The following is a 19,806-nucleotide window of genomic DNA, read 5'->3' as shown; positions in this document are numbered from 1 at the left end:
GAGAGTTGGACCTTAAAGAAAACTGAGTGCGAAAGAATTGATGCTTTTGAACTGTGGTTTTAGAGAAGACTCTTCAGTGTCCCTTGGACTGCAAGGAGATCCAACCAGTCAGTCCTAAAGGAAATCAGTCCTAAATATTCATTGGAAAGAATGATGCTGAAGCTGAAACTCTAATACTTTGGCCACCTGATGCTAAGAACTGACTCATTGGAAAAGACCCTGATGCTGGGAAAGATTGAGGGCAGGAGGAGAAGGGGACAACAGAGAATGAAATCATTGGATGGCATCACAGACTTGATGGACATGAGTTTGAGCAAGCTCCAGGAGTTGGTGATGGACAGGAAAGACTGCCTTGCTGCTTGCTGCAGCCCATGGGGTTGCAAAGAGTTGGACACAACTGAGCAACTGAACTGAGATGAATAAAAATATACTGCATGTACTCTAGAAAACAGTGCACTGGACTTTGGAATTAGCATCCGGGTTTCAAATTATGCATTTAAACCTAAACTGAATTTGTTGCTAAAGGCCATCATCAGGGAAAATATGACTACTTTGCCTATTGAATTTAGGACAGTGAAACTATCATGTTCTTCAGATCAACTTTTATATATAAAAGTCTCCGTGCCCAACTGAGATGGTCTCTACCAACTTAACCAGATAGGGAAAATGTAAGAGGACCAATAAAAGACCTCATGACAAAATGGGATATAATCAATATATTGAGTAAGAAAATTAAATTTAATGGCAGGGGGTTTAAGGCAGAAAGAAAATCTCAGTGAAGATTTTTTTAATGGCTTGGCAAAGAAATTTTGTTTTTATACATAGCTTTTTTTTTTCCATTTATTTTTATTAGTTGGACGCTAATTACTTTACAATATTGTAGTGGTTTTTGCCATACATTGATATGAATCAGCCATGGATTTACATGTGTTCCCCATCCTGATCCCCCCTCCCACCTCCCTCTCCATTCCATCCCTTTGGGTCTTCCCGGTGCACCAGCCCTGAACACTTGTCTCATGCATCCAACCTGGGCTGGCGATCTGTTTCACACTTGATAACATACATGTTTCAATGCTCTTCTCTCAGATCATCCCACACGCGCCTTCTCCCACAGAGTCCAAAAGTCTGTTCTATACATCTGTGTCTCTTTTTCTGTCCTGCATATAGGGTTATCATTACCATCTTTCTAAATTCCATATATATGCATTAGTATACTCTATTGGTACTAATCTTTTTGGCTTACTTCACTCTGTATAATGGGCTCCAGTTTCATCCATCTCATTAGAACTGATTCAAATGTATTCTTTTTAATATGCATGGAAAAGATGAATAGGTTGAAATATTGTGAAAGACAAGCTCCCAAAAATAACCAGATAGAGAGTAGCAAATAGTAAAGGGATGTTAAGTTGATGCCTTGATTCTTGGCTGTTATAATGTAAGTATGTGGAAGTAGATAGAGATTATGTTATACTAAATCAAAGAGATGAGACTCTAAAGCTAGTTTTCATAACAGTGGATTGTCATGGGCAGTTTTCTAGTCTGACAAGTTAGAAGAGTTGGCTTTTTATTTTGGTTCTGATACAATGTTTGCACAATTTTATACAAGGTATTTATAGATTTTTACCTAAAACTGGGCCTTGTAACATCTTCTCACTCTGTATCACTATTTCACTTTAAGAATAAAAAGATATGGGATTTTTAAATGCTCTACAACAAAAATGGTGTATTATAACAATATAATTAGTAAGTAGAGATAGTATATGAATATTTTCTGGCAGAAAACTTTTGGATTCAAGCCAGTTTGGAAATAGTGAGGAAGGGCTAACTTCCCAAGTAGATAATAACTAATGGATGAGAATTATTAAAGAAAAGAAGATGGTATTTTTGGAAGCCAAATATGAAGAGGTGGAAGGGAGGGGATGAATGGTATCAAAAAGATAGCAATTTTGCCTGAAGAAGTCTAAAAATTGTCATTAATGTAAAGGATATCTTTAGTAGATAAAGTTAATAGAGAAATACTATAGAATTAAAGCTATTAAAGAGAATCCAAATGAAGAAATGAGATAAGAAAATGACTTGAAGAGATAGTTAGGTGCTAAGACATGCCATTTGTGAAACAATGTGACATGTTCCAAATTTGCTTATAGTTTTTATGCACATGATTTTTAATGCATATATTTCATTCTCAATCCTGTGAGATGTCTGTGATGCAAAGCAAATTTCTTCCCTGAGCATCCCTTCTTTACTTTACATGAATTTGTATTTTAAAATGATAGGCTATGTTGATGTCTTTTAATACCTGGTATACATGGTGCATTAAGAATGTTTGGTGAATTATGAAAATTAACATTTTGTTCCAACATGCTGAGTGTGTACTCCTTTTACTTGGGAAGTACAGACTTTTTCTTAAACAAGCCAGAGTTCAGAATTTTTTCCTTTGGCACTGAGATTTCTTTGATCAACTTTCCATTCTCAGCTCCTTCCAAAATATTCTGAAAATCAAAATAGAACAAAAACTCCTTTATTAACTCTTGACATCTCAGTTAATAGCCACCTTTTAGTATATGTCTTCTTGAAAAAAGAACGCTTCAAAGGTAGAAAGTGGGAAAACATGGATGCAAAAAAAGTATTATGTCTGAAACAGAAGTTTCTTGTAGCTGCTTTTTTCTTACATTTGAGTTTTCTTTTTCCATTTCTCTCTGAAATTAAATGGTTATAGTGGGAATAGTGTCATTTTATATTTTACATTGGCACTCAGCAATTAATAAATGCAAATTATAACTCTAGCGTCGATTCAGTTCAGTTCAGTTGCTCAGTCATGTCCGACTCTCTGCGACCCCATTAATTGCTGCACGCCAGGGCTTCCTGACCATCACCAACTCCCAGAGCTTACTCAAACTCATGTCCATCGAGTTGGTGATGCCATCCAGCCATCTCATTCTCTGTTGTCCCCTTCTCCTCCTGCCCCCAATCTCTCCCAGCATCAGGGTCTTTTCCAATGAGTCAACTCTTCGCAACTATAGCATGGTATTGTCCAAATTATAATGTTACCTACTAATTAAGAAAACTTAAAAGCCAGTGATCATCTTATTTCAGGGACAAAATGATAATTCAGAATTTTTATCTAATATTTCATGACTATACATCCAAATATTGCTCTATCATTACAGTTAAGATTTCTTGGTAGTATACTGTAACTCTTGTGAATTTGAAAGAAAATTTTGCATAAGTTCACGGATTTGATTTTATAGGCATTTAACATCTGATCATTACCCTAGGAAGAGAAACAAAAATAATTAAAAAGTGAAGTGAGAATGAGCTAAGGCATCCATTGTGGTTAATTCTCAGATCAAAAGGCCAAAAATTAACAGTCACAGAGAAAACCTCCTCTGACATGCATAGCAAGCATACTAATCACTTAGCAGTGGATGGGATAAACATTTTAACCAATACAAAAGGTATTCAGTATTATTTGGTTTTGTTCGCTTTTTATTTTTTATTTTTTGCTTCCTTTTATTTATTTATTTTTTAATTTTATTTTATTAGTTGGAGGCCAATTACTTCACAACATTTCAGTGGGTTTTGTCATACATTGACACGAATCAGCCATAGAGTTACACGTATTCCCCATCCCGATCCCCCCTCCCACCTCCCTCTCCACCCGACTCCTCTGGGTCCTCCCAGTGCACCAGGCCTGAGCACTCGTCTCATGCATCTCACCTGGGCTAGTGATCTGTTTCACCATTGATAATATACATGCTGTTCTTTTGAAACATCCCACCCTCACCTTCTCCCTCAGAGTTCAAAAGTCTGTTCCATACTTCTGTGTCTCTTTTTGTTTTGCATACAGGGTTATCATTACCATCTTTCTAAATTCCATATATATGTATTAGCATGCTGTAATGTTCTTTATCTTTCTGGCTTACTTCACTCTGTATAATGGGCTCTAGTTTCGTCCATCTCATTAGAACTGATTCAAATGCATTCTTTTTAACGGCTGAGTAATATTCCATGGTGTATATGTACCACAGCTTCCTTATCCATTCATCTGCTGATGGGCATCTAGGCTGCTTCCATATCCTGGCTATTATAAACAGTGCTGCGATGAACATTGGGGTGCACGTGTCTCTTTCAGATCTGGTTTCCTTGGTGTGTATGCCCAGAAGTGGTATTGCTGGGTCATATGGCAGTTCTATTTCCAGTTTTTTAAGAAATCTCCACACTGTTTTCCATAGCAGCTGTACTAGTTTGCATTCCCACCAACAGTGTAAGAGGGTTCCCTTTTCTCCACACCCTCTCCAGCATTTATTGCTTGTAGACTTTTGGATAGCAGCCATCCTGACTGGCGTGTAATGGTACCTCATTGTGGTTTTGATTTGCATTTCTCTAATAATGAGTGATGTTGAGCATCTTTTCATGTGTTTGTTAGCCATCTGTATGTCTTCTTTGGAGAAATGTCTGTTTAGTTCTTTGGCCCATTTTTTGATTGGGTCATTTATTTTTCTGGAATTGAGCTTCAGGAGTTGCTTGTATATTTTTGAGATTAATCCTCTGTCTGTTTCTTCATTTGCTATTATTTTCTCCCAATCTGAGGGCTGTCTTTTCACCTTACTTATAGTTTCCTTTGTAGTGCAGAAGCTTTTAAGTTTCATTAGGTCCCATTTGTTTAGTTTTGCTTTTATTTCCAATATTCTGGGAGGTGGGTCATAGAGGACCCTGCTGAGATTTATGTCGGAGAGTGTTTTGCCTATGTTCTCCTCTTGGAGTTTTATAGTTTCTGGTCTTACATTTAGATCTTTAATCCATTTTGAGTTTATTTTTGTGTATGGTGTTAGAAAGTGATCTAGTTTCATACTTTTACAAGTGGTTGACCAGTTTTCCCAGCACCACTTGTTAAAGAGGTTGTCTTTTTTCCATTGTATATCCTTGCCTCCTTTGTCAAAGATAAGGTGTCCATAGGTTCGTGGATTTATCTCTGGGCTTTCTATTCTGTTCCATTGATCTACATTTCTGTCTTTGTGCCAGTACCATACTGTCTTGATGACTGTGGCTTTGTAGTAGAGTCTGAAGTCAGGCAGGTTGATTCCTCCAGTTCCATTCTTCTTTCTCAAGATTACTTTGGCTATTCGAGGTTTTTTGTTTTTCCATACAAATTGTGAAATTATTTGTTCTAGTTCTGTGAAAAATACCGTTGGTAGCTTGATAGGGATTGCGTTGAATCTATAGATTGCTTTGGGTAGAATAGCCATTTTGACAATATTGATTCTTCCAATCCATGAACACAGTATGTTTCTCCATCTGTTTTTGTCCTCTTTGATTTCTTTCATCAATGTTTTATAGTTTTCTATGTACAGGTCTTTTGTTTCTTTAGGTAGATATACTCCTAAGTATTTTATTCTTTTTGTTGCAATGGTGAATGGTATTATTTCCTTAATTTCTCTTTCTGTTTTTTCATTGTTAGTATATAGGAATGCAAGGGATTTCTGTGTGTTAATTTTATATCCTGCAACTTTACTATATTCATTGATTAGCTCTAGTAATTTTCTGGAAGAGTCTTTAGGGTTTTCTATGTAGAGGATCATGTCATTTGCAAACAGCGAGAGTTTCACTTCTTCTTTTCCTATCTGGATTCCTTTTACTTCTTTTTCTGCTCTGATTGCTGTGGCCAAAACTTCCAAGACTATATTGAATAGTAGTGGTGAGAGTGGGCACCCTTGTCTTGTTCCTGATTTCAGGGGAAATGCTTTCAATTTTTCACCATTGAGGGTGATGCTTGCTGTGGGTTTGTCATATATAGCTTTTATTATGTTGAGGTATGTTCCCTCTATTCCTGCTTTCTGGAGAGTTTTAATCATAAATGAGTGCTGAATTTTGTCAAAGGCTTTCTCTGCATCTATTGAGATAATCATATGGTTTTTATCTTTCAGTTTGTTAATGTGGTGTATTACATTGACTGACTTGCAGATATTAAAGAATCCTTGCATTCCTGGGATAAAGCCCACTTGGTCATGGTGTATGATTTTTTTAATATGTTGTTGGATTCTGTTTGCTAGAATTTTGTTAAGGATTTTTGCATCTATGTTCATCAGTGATATTGGCCTGTAGTTTTCTTTTTTTGTGGCATCTTTGTCTGGTTTTGGAATTAGGGTGATGGTGGCCTCATAGAATGAGTTTGGAAGCTTACCTTCTTCTGCAATTTTCTGGAAGAGTTTGAGAAAGATAGGTGTTAGCTCTTCTCTAAATTTTTGGTAGAATTCAGCTGTGAAGTCATCTGGTCCTGGGCTTTTGTTTCCTGGAAGATTTTTGATTACAGTTTCGATTTCCTTGCTTGTGATGGTTCTGTTAAGATCTTCTATTTCTTCCTGGTTCAGTTTTGGAAAGTTATACTTTTCTAAGAATTTGTCCATTTCATCCAAGTTGTCCATTTTATTGGCATAGAGCTGCTGGTAGTAGTCTGTTATGATCCTTTGTATTTCAGTGTTGTCTGTTGTGATCTCACCCTTTTCATTTCTAATTTTGTTAATTTGGTTCTTCTCTCTTTGTTTCTTAATGAGTCTTGCTAGTGGTTTGTCAATTTTGTTTATTTTTTCAAAAAACCAGCTTTTAGCTTTGTTGATTTTTGCTATGGTCTCTTTAGTTTCTTTTGCATTTATTTCTGTCCTAATTTTTAAGATTTCTTTTCTTCTGCTAACCCTGCGGTTCTTCATTTCTTCCTTCTCTAATTGCTTTAGGTGTAGAGTTAGGTTATTTATTTGGCTTTTTTCTTGTTTCTTGATGTAAGCCTGTAATGCTATGAACCTTCCCCTTAGCACTGCTTTTACAGTGTCCCATAGGTTTTGGCTTGTTGTGTTTTCATTTTCATTCATTTCTATACATATTTTGATTTCTTTTTTGATTTCTTCTATGATTTGTTGGTTATTCAGAAGCGTGTTATTTAGCCTCCATATGTTTGAATTTTTAACAATTTTTTTCCTGTAATTGAGATCTAATCTTACTGCACTGTGGCCAGAAAAGATGACTGGAATGATTTCAATTTTTCTGAATTTTCCCAGACCAGATTTATGGCCCAGGATGTGATCTATTCTGGAGAAGCTTCCGTGTGCACTTGAGAAAAAGGTGAAATTGATTGTTTTGGGGTGAAATGTCCTATAGATATCAATTAGGTCTAGCTGGTCCATTGTATCATTTAAGGTTTGTGTTTCCTTGTTGATTTTCTGTTTAGTTGATCTATCCATAGTTGTGAGTGGGGTATTAAAGTCTCCCACTATTATTGTGTTACTATTAATTTCCTCTTTCATACTCATTAGCGTTTGCCGTACATATTGCGGTGCTCCTATGTTGGGTGCATATATATTTATAATTGTTATATCTTCTTCTTGGATTGATCCTTTGATCATTATGTAGTGTCCTTCTTTGTCTCTTTTCACATCCTTTATTTGAAAGTCTATTTTATCTGATATGAGTATTGCGACTCCTGCTTTCTTTTGGTCTCCATTTGCGTGAAATATTTTTTTCCAGCCCTTCACTTTTAGTCTGTATGTGTCTCTGGTTTTGAGGTGGGTCTCTTGTAGACAGCATATATAGGGGTCTTGTTTTTGGTTGGGGCATTCAACCCATTTACATTTAAGGTAATTATTGATAGGTGTGGTCCCGTTGCCATTTACTTTGTTGTTTTGGGTTCACGTTTATACAACCTTTCTGCATTTCCTGTCTAGAGAAGATCCTTTAGCATTTGTTGAAGAGCTGGTTTGGTGGTGCTGAATTCTCTCAGTTTTTGCTTGTCTGTAAAGCTTTTGAATTCTCCTTCATATCTGAATGAGATCCTTGCTGGGTACAGTAATCTAGGTTGTAGATTATTCTCTTTCATTACTTTCAGTATGTCCTGCCATTCCCTTCTGTCCTGGAGGGTTTCTATTGATAGATCAGCTGTTATCCTTATGGGAATCCTTTTGTGTGTTATTTGTTGTTTCTCCCTTGCTGCTTTTCGTATTTGTTCTTTGTGTTTGATCTTTGTTAATTTGATTAATATGTGTCTCGGAGTGTTTCGCCTTGGGTTTATCCTGTTTGGGACTCTCTGGGTTTCTTGGACTTGGGTGGCTATTTCCTTCCCCATTTTAGGGAAGTTTTCAGCTATTATCTCCTCGAGTATTTTCTCATGGCCTTTCTTTTTGTCTTCTTCTTCTGGGACTCCTATGATTTGAATGTTGGGGCGTTTCACATTGTCCCAGAGGTCCCTGAGGTTGTCCTCATTTCTTTTGATCCTTTTTTCTTTTTTCCTCTCTGCTTCATTTATTTCCACCATTCTATCTTCTACCTCACTTATCCTATCTTCTGTCTCCTCTTGGTTCCTCCAAAGTGTATTTGATCTCATTCATTGCATTATTCATTTTTAATTGACTCTCTTTTATTTCTTCTAGGTCTTTATTAAACATTTCTTGCATCTTTTCAATCTTTGTCTCCAGGCTATTTATCTGTAACTCCATTTTGTTTTCAAGATTTTGGATCATTTTTATTATCATTATTCTAAATTCTTTTTCAGGTAGATTCCCTATCTCCTCCTCTTTTGTTTGACTTGGTGGGCACTTGTCATGTTCCTTTACCTGTTGGGTATTTCTCTGCCTTTTCATCTTGTTTAGATTGCTGTGTCTGGAATGGGCTTTCTGTATTCTGGAGGTCTGTGGTTCCTTTTTATTGTGGAGTTTTTACCCGGTGGATGGGGTTGGACGGTTGGCTTGTCAAGGTTTCCTGGTTAGGGAAGCTTGTGTCAGTGTTCTGGGGCGTGGCACTTGATTTCTTCTCTTTGAAGAGCAATGGAGTGCCCAGTAATGAGTCTTGAGATGGGTCTATGTGTTAGGTGTGACTTTAGGCAGTCTGTATGTTGACTTTCAGGGCTATGTTCCTGCGTTGCTGGGGAATTTGCGTGGTATGTCTTGCTCTAAAACTTGTTGGCTCTTGGGTGGTGGTTGGTTTCAGTGTAGGTATGGAGGCTTTTGGATGGCCTCTTATTACTTAAAGTTCCATGTAGTCAGGAGTTTTCTGGTGTTCTCAGGTTTTGGGCTTAAATCTCCTGCCTCTGGATTTCAGTTTTATTCTTCCTGTAGTCTCAGGACTTCTCCAACTATACAGCACTGATAGTAAAACTTCTAGGTTAATGGCGAAAAGATTCTCCCCCGTTAGGGACTCCCAGAGATGTTCACAGAGTTACATGAAGAAGAGGACAGGGAGGAGGGAGATAGAGATGAGCAGGAGGAGAAAAGGGGGGACTCAAGAGGAGAGAGACAGATCTACGCAGTCGTCTGTTCCTAGAGTGTTCTCCGTAGCCCAGCCACCCACAAAGATTCACAGAATTGGATTGGGAAGAGAAGGGGAAAGGAGGAAATAGAGGTGTTCTGAGGTAGAAAACAGAGAGTCAAGATTGGGGGAGAGTAATCAACACACTCCTGAATAAAAATGGAAACTGAATATTGGATTCTTAAACGTTCACAGTTTATATCATATACTGAAGAACAAAAATTAAAAATCTAGAGTAGAGGTTAGACTCTTAAAAATACTATATTAAAAACAAAAACAAAAACACCCCCCTAAAAATTTTAGAAATATATCTGAGGTTCGGTTTAAAAATAGGGCTTCTCTTCTTTTTTTTTCCTTTCCTCTTTGTAAGGTTATAGTGTATTGAAAATGAATAATTAAGGAGTAGTAGAGGAGTACTAGAGGACTTTAAAAGAAATAAGAGAAAAAGAAAAATAGAAAATGGAAGAGAAGAAGGGGAAAAAAAAAAGAAAAAAAAGAAGAGAAAAAAAGAGGAAAAAAAAAATTTTCCCTAACTAAAAAAATCATAAGAATTTATGAAAATGAAAGTTAAGGAGTAATGGGGGAGTAATAGGGAATTTTAAAGGAAAATAAAAGAGAAAAAAAAATAAAAAGGAAAAAATAAAAAAAAATTTTTTTTTTCTTACTTAAAAAAAAAAAAAGTAAAAATATATCTAGGAATTTCTCTGGAGCTGTTGCGGTCAGTGTGGTTTCGGCTCGGTTTCAGATAGCTCCTCGTTCCAGCTTACACTTCTCGATATCTACAGGCCCCTTGCGGTGTGGTCAGTGTTTCCTACAGGGGTCTTAATCTGTTGCACCAGTTCCTTCTTGAAGCGGTTCCCTTTGTTTAATTGGCTTCTGTTTGCCGGTCTCTTCAGGGCCTCATTTCCGCCCTGACATAGGCGGGCGGAGGTGGACTCTTATTCAGGTAGCTAGTTCTGTCTCGCTGCAGGGCCGGGCTGGCGCTGCAGGGCGTGGCCGGCGCTGCTCAGGTTCCGGCTGCTCTTTATGGAGTGCACCCGGCGCTGCGCGCGGTTCCAGCCCTCGGGTGTTCTGCCAAAGGTCGAAACAGAAAGCTGCGCCTGCTCTTTGTGCCTTCCCCGTCAGAGCGGTCCAGGCAGCCAGGGGCTTGACGCTGGATGGGCGCACTCTCCCCCGGTGCACGCGCCCACTCCCTTCCGCGGTCCCAGTCTCACAGTCAGTCCGGTGCGTGCGCCTTCTGCCCTCCGCGTCCCCAGCCCCAGTCCCCGCCCACGCCAGTCAGGGGCCTGCGCCCTGTGCCTCACCGCGACCCTCCCGGCGGATGTCGACCATCCAAAATCTCGGTCCCTTTGTTCTGCGAACGGCCTGCAGTGTGTTCGGGCCGGTTAATTTTCTCTCTCTTTTGCTCTCCCACAGTTCAAGCTGGGAACTCACAAAAGCTCCCTCCGATTGTCCTCAGGGCACTCAGGTCCAGACCCTACCCCAAGTAATGCTGCCCGCTCCTCTCCGTTCTGCCCCCACTTGCTGGAGGCGGATGCGGGTGTCTGGGGTACTTTTCGGCTGGGAGTTGCTTTTAGGCTCGTAATCTGTGGGTTTTATTTATTGTTTCTCTCCCAGTCAGGTTGCCCTCTGAGATTCAAACACTTCCCCCAGGCCCGCCAGTGCGAGGGTTTCCCGGTGTCTGGGAACGTCCTCTATTAAGACCCTTCCCTGGACGGATCTCCGTCCTTAGCTCTTTTGTCTCACTTTTTATCTTTTATATTTTGTCCTACCTCCTTTCGAAGATAATGGGCTGCTTTTCTGGGTGCCTGGTGACCTCAGCTAGCGATCAGAAGTTGTTTTGTGAAGTTTGCTCTGTGTTCAATTATCCTTTTGATGAATTTCTAGGGGAGAAAGTGGTCTCCCCGTCCTACTCCTCTGCCATCTTGGCTCTCCTTTTGTTTGCTTTTTAGCTACTAACTTTTCCAGCTGCAAGTTACTGACACAGAAGAAAAGACTAAAATGCAGCAAATCATACCTAAATGCTTTAATAAATAAAAATGACCTTCACATTTTCCCAAATCATTATGCCCAAGATCTTTTCAACTGAGTTTGCTTAATGACTGGTCAGGACAGAGATCCTTTCACGGTCCTATAGAATGTAAAGCAACTCAAAATAGACAAGTGGATCTTCTTAGCTTGCAAAAGTCACAGAGCTGTGTCAATGGGTCTCAATGTGAAGTTTTCTGGGCATGCTACCAAAGATGTTATAAATTAGTAAGGAGCATCGCAGTGTTTTTCAGGCTTAGTTCAATGCTCAGCTTTCCTTTCATGTTCCACATTTTCTTGAAGGATAAGTTTGTCAGCAAAGATCTGAAATTACCTTGTGCAGGTCTCTCCACACTTCTTAATCTGTGTTATGGACAGTCAAATATTCCAGCTCATCCCTTACTACAGGGAGTTGGAAAATTTGGCTCTTCAAACAATCTCTATTTTATGACTTAAGTATTAAGTTTAGAACACGCCCTAGTGTTCCCTTTTTGAAAATGTATAGGAATGATTCAGAGCTACATTTCTCCAAGGTAAATTAAGTACCCAGTCTGGTATGTTACATTTGAATAACACCTTGTAAAGGAAGGACTGGTTGAACCTTCTGTAAATGAAACGGAGAAAACTGAATGCGGCTCTACTCTGAGGAATACTAGTACCTTATACACACTATAAAATGTAAGTGCTTCTTATTTCCAGTCAGTTGCTAGCATCCAACAGTGCTTCTGCATTTTCTATCATTTTTAATGTGCAATATGCAAAGGGAGTATCCTGTGAAGAGTTCTGAAAGAAGGAAGGTTCTTGGTTGAGGACTGCATCACTTCAAGCAAAGCTTCCCAAGTCCTTTTGTAAGACCATCCCATCAGCAACATTATCTTCCTTTTTGGAGCCAATTTTTCAGTGATTTGGGAATTTGTTATGCTTTTAGCCCTTATCTTGAAGCTTTGACTGAAAGATAAAGTAAGCTAGTGGTTACAATACAGGACCAGGTATCAAAAATCCCAAGAAATGTAATTCACTGTGACTTTACATAGCTTAGTTTCTGGCCCTCTGGTTTCTGCATCAATATGCTATTCCTCGTGAAATGTAATCCCTGTTAATGTTTTGAAAATCCCAAATGAATGAACCAAAGTAAATAAAAAATAGTTTCTATAGTTTGTTCAAACTTTTTTCTGAACTACTCCTTCTATTTCTTATTAGATCCATTTCTTTAATGAAAATTATGCTATAATTTCTTCAGACAGGGTCCAAGTTAGCTACCCTGGATATAAGATACATCCCAAGAAATAAATTACATTTAGGAAACAAACATCACTCTAACAATAACTGATCTAATATTTCTTCATTTCAAATGCTATATAATGTCATTCCTATTAAATATATATTTGTGTGTAGATGCATTTATATGTATATACTTTTTCTGAGTCAATCGCTTAATAAATATTTCCATGGTGAAATACCTAACTGAAATTTCTTACAGTAAATAAACTCAGGAACTAGTTGAATCATGTTTGTTATAGCATTTTAAAACTAAATCTTATCTTCACTTCCTTGTAGTTTATTAGAACACAAAATCTTTGAAATGGAGGGAAAGCACAAGGAAGAATTGGACACCTTAAAGGAAGAGAAAGAGAATCTTCAAGGCTTGGTTACTCGTCAAACATATATAATCCAGGAACTGGAGAAACAATTGAACAGAGCCACCACCAATAACAGTGTCCTTCAGAAGCAGCAGCTGGAGCTGATTGACACAGTGCATAACCTTGTCAACCTCTGCACTAAAGAAGGTAGTAAGAATTTCTTCCTTACTTTGGTTATAGTAAATATTTTGTTTAATATAGAGCAAGTAAATATCCAGTATAACTTTCTAAGTTGCATTGGTGGCTAGTATAGAAGCAGCAAAAGAACTTTATTCTTAGAAGCATTTAATGAAGTTTGCACTGACAATTTTCTCATGTTCTTAACTTCAGAGGAATTTTTCGTAAGCTTGAATTCATGAATTCACCATATATTTCTAATTTCTCATTTTTTATTGGCCTTTTTTACTTTAAATAAAATCTATTATGTTCTCATGGATAAATATTTAGCACTGTAGTGTTATACAGGACAGAATTTAGACACTATTAAAGATTAATTCAGATTACTTAGAAGAGTTTCAGGAGTGTTCCCATTTTAAAACTATTTCTTTTGCAGTGGAGGAGAGGGAAGAGTTACCTGCAGAGGGAAAGAGGTACCAAAGTTAAGAAGAAATATTTGTTATTAGAAGTCTGTTTTAGGATTATTTATGTGGTCCTGTATGGAGAAGACCTAGCCAGGGCATATGAACAAACTTATTCTGGGCTGTCTTCATGGTAGTGAAAGTACAAAATTTTAATACCCACCGGAATATCTGGAGCCATTTAGTCATTGGAAATATTGTAGGCCTGTGTCTGTTCAGAAGACATCCATCCATCTGTCCACCTTCCCACCCATCAATTATTGAATAAATGCCTCTGTGTATACTTGTTCACTGCAAGCAGAACCTCACCTGAGCCTCAGGAGAACTCTTCAAAGTTTGGAGCTTCTGTAGTTCTGCTCACTAATTGGCCTTTCTATGAGTGAACATGGATGTGTAAATGGTGATGAATGAAAGAAATCACCACTTATATCTGAAGGTCATGGTTGTCATTAAGCTGTAGTTTATGTGACCATTCATGTAATGATTCAGTGCTCATATGTAATGTACATAATTGGAGGCTCCTTTAACAGTGGACTTGAGCTATATTAAAAATAGCTCAGTTCCATAGTCTCATGTATAGATATGAATACAGAGGATAACTCCATTTTAAGTGATCTTGTTTTAAAGACATTTAGCATTTCTCTATTACACTCCATTACCTTCAGTTCTATCTCCTTTAGATAGTCTAAACAAGTCCTTAATATACTTTGTGAAGAATATTTTCTAAACAGTGAGTTCCCAGGGCTCCGTTTGTGTGTGCTCAGAAATGTGATTGAGAAGGAAAAAACCTGCTAATCAGTCAGAGCCTGCCAAAACCTTGAGTTAGAGTCCACTGGAAGGAAAACATGATAAAATTTTGCCAGAGAATTTTAATAGAGCTCATGAGTATTTAGAAATTAAGTATTAATCTGAGACATATATATTCTCATATTGAACTGAATACATTAGGGGAAAAATTGAAAACATATTTTTCTTATCACCCTGAGACGTAATGCACATGGAGTTGAGTAGTTCTTTTTTTTTTTTTATGATTTTAGAAATATCAAGGCCTGGTGATTCCCACAAAGCTCATATGTCTGCCTACTTATCATAGTTTCACTTCTTTTCTAAGTACTTGTCCAATAAATATGTGTTTAAACTTTCGCAGGCAGGAGGGTGACTTCGAAATTAAAATTCCTGGCTCGCTTTGGTCTTTGGATGCAACATCAGGAGTCAAACATCTGTTCAAGAAATGTAATTTATTGAACAATTACAGTGGCACTCCTGATAGATGCTACCCGCAGCATCACTCAGCATATGAGAAAAGTAACTATGCCTATTCTATTATAGAGCATATCCAAAAAATAATTGGAGAATTAAGTGGTAACCCACTCCAATATTCTTGCCTGGGAGATCCCATGGACAGAGGAGTCTGGGGCATTACAGATATGAGGCTGCAGAGTCGGACACAACTAAGTGACACTACAAAGGGAGACAGAAATTGTCTAATACTTCGTACCTCTAGCCATTTATTTTATTTTTAATGATAAGATTGTAAAACAAAGCCTATTTAACTATATTTTGTAATCCGACTTTCACACACACACACAATGTAAGCATATTGAGCTATTATCCAATGGATTCTATGCTCTCATAGTATGCGAAAGTCACTCAGTCATGTCTGACTCTTTGCGACCCCGTGGACTGTCCATGGAATTCTCTAGGCCAGAATACTGGAGTGGGTAGCCTTTCCCTTCTCCAGGGGATCTTCCCACCCAGGGATCTAACTCAGGTCTCCCGCATTGCAGGTGGATTCTTTACCAGCTGAGCCACAAGAGAAGCCCAAATAGTGAAAGTCACTCGGTTGTGTCTGACTCTTTGTGATCCCATGGACTGTATAGTCCATGGAATTCTTCAGGCCAGAGTACTGGAGTGGGTAGCCTTTCCCTTCTCCAGGGATTCTTCCCAACCCAAGGATTGAACCCAGGTCTCCTGCACTGCAGGAAGATTCTTTACCAGCTGAGCCACAAGGGAAGCACAAGAATACTGGGGTGGGTAGCCTATCCCTTCTCCAGGGGATCTTCCTGACCCAGGAATCAAACCGGGTCTCCTGCATTGCAGGTGGATTCTTTACCAGCTGAGCTATCAGGGAAGCCCATGCTCTCATAACCATAGATTTTATTTGCTTCCTGTTAGTCTTTTTTTTTTCTTCTCTAGTCCCACAGTTAAGTATTTTACTAAGTATTTGGTGATTTAAGAATTCATGAGACACAAAAATGGAATGTGTCTCTAAGTTTTCTACAAAGATTTTACTTCATTTTCACTGGCACCATAGCATTTAGTTACAGTGAATTTAAAACTTTAAATAACTAATTGCATAATAGTAGATTAAATGCATGTGTGCTAAATTGCTTTAGTCGTGTCCGATCTTTGCAACCCCATGGGCTGTAGCCCGCCAGGTTCCTCTGTCCATGGGATTCTCTGGACATTGGAGGGGGTTGCCATACCATCCTCCAGGGGATCTTCCTAACCCAGGGATCAAACCAATGTCTCCTGCATTACAGGAGGATACTTTACGGTCTGAACCACCAGGGAAGCCCACTAGATTAAAAATCAGCTACTGAAACAAACTTATTTCATTCTAATTTTAAAACATATGAGTAAAATATTTTCCTTCTTAAGAGCAAAAATTCATTCATCAAGTAAATTTGTTATTTATCAAAGATTATACACAAATATTCTATCTTTGAAAATAAATATATGTAAATAAGCTTAAGTCAATACATTACAATAAATGCACCACTTTTCTAAAATGTGTATTTCAAAAAAAAAGTGCAAAGAGTAGTCTTCTGAGTTTCAAAAAATCTGTGTCATAATCCAAAAGCCAAAAATTTTAATTGACCTAAGGGTCTTCTCACTCTAACTTGACTAAGTCAGTCATTTATGGATACAGCCTGAATATAATACTACAAAGCAAAAGAAAAAATTTCTACTGAGTTTTTTCCTGTCATTGGCAACTAATTTAATCTTTATGAAGCTATTTAACCATTTATAGGGGTTTCCCCAGTGACACAGTGGTCCTGGAGGAGGAAATGGCAGCACACTTCAGTGTTCTTGCCAGGAAAATCCCATATCAGAGGATCTAGTGGGCTACAGTAATTGGGTGACAAAGCGTCAGATAGGACTGAGCATGCTAATCATTTCTTGTGTAGGATAATTATATCTACTTAACAATAATAGAGCATTAAATTAGATACTTCATTTTAAAATAAAAGTATGTGACATATTTGATTCATTAAACATTAGTTCCTTCCTTTTCTTCCAAGTGACAAAATTCAACTAAATGCAAATTTATTAAATGCTAGTTATAAGTAAAATTTCTTTCACAGAAAATGTCTGAATACAGTGCTCTAGTGTGTCTGACTGTTGACAGTCATCCAAGTCCTTTCTTTTTTACTTCAGTTTCCAAATCACTAAAATGGAATCATGATATTCAATTCCTAGTGAGTAAGAATTAACAGAGGTTTGTATAAAACTCATAGCATCAGATGTATGTAGTTTTTGTTTTACTTTCACTTTTTGTACTAAAACACTTAAGGTCATCTAAAATAGTTCAGCAAACCTTTCTCTTGTTGTCTTAACAGGCAATAGTAGTATCTTAGGCAAATAGTCATTGCAAACTGAATTGTGTCTATTTTGTAAGACTTCTGGGTAGCACACTTATTTTTGTCTAATCTTTGTCTGCAAACACTTGGTTGCATTTATTCTTAGAAACATTACTACTGAAGAAATAAATATTGCTCTCAATGTTATCATAGTGTCAAAGCTTAGTTGATTGCTTCAGGTTTTTGGCAATTCAAGTTATTCTGGGAATTAAATAGTTGACATTGATAATAGCATGGAAGCAAGGTTTAGAATTCTTTGGGGGAAGATAATCAGGTACTGTGACTATCAACACCCAGCAGTCATCTCTGTTCAGAGGTGATTGAAGGATCATCATGTACTTTGAACATACCAGACAAGCATGATATTATGTGACCAAGAATCCAATTATTAACAAATCATAAAAAATAAGAAAGAAAAACTACAGAAAATAGTATTTAGGTTCCATCATAAAATTACACTGACTGATTTTCTTACTGTCCAAATCAGTTTAGAACGTACTCCTGTGATGCCAAGATATGATTTATAAACTTGTCATTCATTCATTAAATAGTTATACAGCAACTCTTTTGCTTCAAATTCTCTTCTGAGGATAAAGATATCCATCTATTTTTATTTAACAAATATTTGCTGGGTTCCTGTAATATGCCAGGTACTGTTCAGACCGCTAGGGAGAGAGAAAAGTATACTGTCTGTGGCTTCAAGAAAACTAGAATTTGGTGTGGAAAGAGATAGGTAAACAGACAATTATATTTCATAAATATTTGCTAGACGTGAGGCCAGGGTGCCAGGGGACTAGTGAAACACATGGGAAGAATACTAGAATCATGATAGAGACAGAGGAATGAGGGCAGAACCCAACATCTGTAGAGTCTTCTTAAGGCTTTTGTTGAATCCTTGTTATGATTTAGGCATTGATTAAGCTTTATGTGTATTAATTTAGTTAGTCCTCACAATAACAGTATGAGGGAACTACTGTGGTTAACCCCATTTTATAAATTCCACAAACTATCAGTAGTTCCCTCATACTGTTACTGTGTCGATCCAGGATTAAAACATAGGCAGGATGGTTCTAAAGAGGAGACAGTGACTAAGTCTTCAAAATGAAGAAAACAGAGGGTATCCAGACAGCATAAACAACATGTGTATTTGCCAGGAATCATCAAAATGGGTGGTGGGTGTACACCTAAATGCACAACCTATTTCTCAGAATTAAAGGCAGGAGAACAATGAAAGATGAAGTTAGAAAGATAAACAGAAGGAGATCAAAGAAGCTGTGTATGTGTGTTTTTTTTTTCTTTGAAAGCAATAAGAAGTCATTGTCAGTATATAAGGATAATAATGACATTATCATTTTAGAAAAATCACCCCAAGTCACAGTATAGGAACAACACATTGTTAAGTTGACAAGTCTGGAAATGGAGGAACCAGATGGATGTTTTGCCATTTATTAAAATATTAACAAATACCTAGTATAAGCCAATCTTCTTAGCCCCTTGCATATATTAACTCATTTAATTCTGACAACAACTCTGTAAACTAAGTGCTCTTATTAGCCTTATCTGATGAAATTAAGCATATAAAGGTAAATAATTTTTAAATATTACACTGCTAGCAAGTGAGAAGGCTGAGATTTGAACCCACAGTCTAGTTTTGATTCAGAACATTATCCACTGTACTATGATTGAGAGGAAAGGTATATTGATGGTTTTCATCAGGTTCGTGAAAGGATCTTCTGGGAGAGAAATAATGAGGTCAGGATCAAACCAGGGCAAATGGAAAGGCAACTAGAGGGAAATTTTGTGAACAAAGAGTTAGAATCAACAAGAGATAACCACTTATTTAGAAGTAAACTCAAATATATTAGAAATTCTGGGTTGACTAATTTTGATGATATTTCTTCAAATCAACAACATGAGAAAAGAAACAGGCTTAGAAGGCAAGATTTAGTTTGAGCATATGGACTGAAGTGACTATTGAAGGTAGGGGAATGAATCTGGAGTTCAGTAGTAAAACCCTGATGACCATATAGATTGGTGTGTCCTCAGAGGAGACAGTTGGTAAAGCCATGCTGTTCAATGGAATCATTTAACATGTGTATAAAGCAATGACAAAACAATTTGGGGATTATAAATCCATTCAAGAATATGATAAAAAAAAAAGAACTTTACTTAGTGCAAATACTTTGGCACAAATCTGTGTGCAATTTCAGAGGATTTACAGAGTAAATTACAGAAGTCCATAAAATACAGAAATTACATAATATATTAGAACTCCTTTTAAAATAATAATAATGTGAATCAAATACAGAAAATTGGAAGTTCTTTAAGGGACAGATTAAAAGGAGATCAAAATAGCGGTTATAAGCAGAGAGAAAAGACTATTTTGTAGGGTCTATTTTAGTGGCAAAAAAGCAGAAAGTTCAAACAAAAACAGACTGAAGTGAACTTTGGAGCTTGGATGTCACCTTCCATAGAGAGAGTTTGAATGAACTGTAGAGCTCAATCGCATAGACTGAAGGCTAAAATGAGTAAGATGAAATAAAAGCAGAAAACGTTGTCTCGTGCTCATGCTGTCGCTTCAGTCAGGTCTCACTCTTAGTGACCCTGTGGACTGTAGCTCGCCAG

The 19,806-nt window shown here is 37.4% G+C and overlaps 1 protein-coding gene across 1 annotated transcript in view; it reads left to right on the top strand.

The window, feature by feature from the left end:
* ANGPT1 (angiopoietin 1) overlaps positions 1-19,806 on the top strand; it is a 292,884-nt gene that overhangs the window by 195,945 nt on the left and 77,133 nt on the right. The window contains exon 4 of the mRNA XM_065903221.1: positions 12,877-13,106. Coding sequence (XP_065759293.1) covers positions 12,877-13,106 — 230 coding nt within the window. The remainder of the gene's footprint in view (positions 1-12,876; positions 13,107-19,806) is intronic.

Source organism: Muntiacus reevesi, chromosome 12, assembly GCF_963930625.1.
Source record: "Muntiacus reevesi chromosome 12, mMunRee1.1, whole genome shotgun sequence".
Taxonomy (NCBI): domain Eukaryota; kingdom Metazoa; phylum Chordata; class Mammalia; order Artiodactyla; family Cervidae; genus Muntiacus; species Muntiacus reevesi.
The sequence above is the reverse complement of the archived record's forward strand: the minus strand, read 5'-3'. Positions and strand labels throughout refer to the sequence as shown.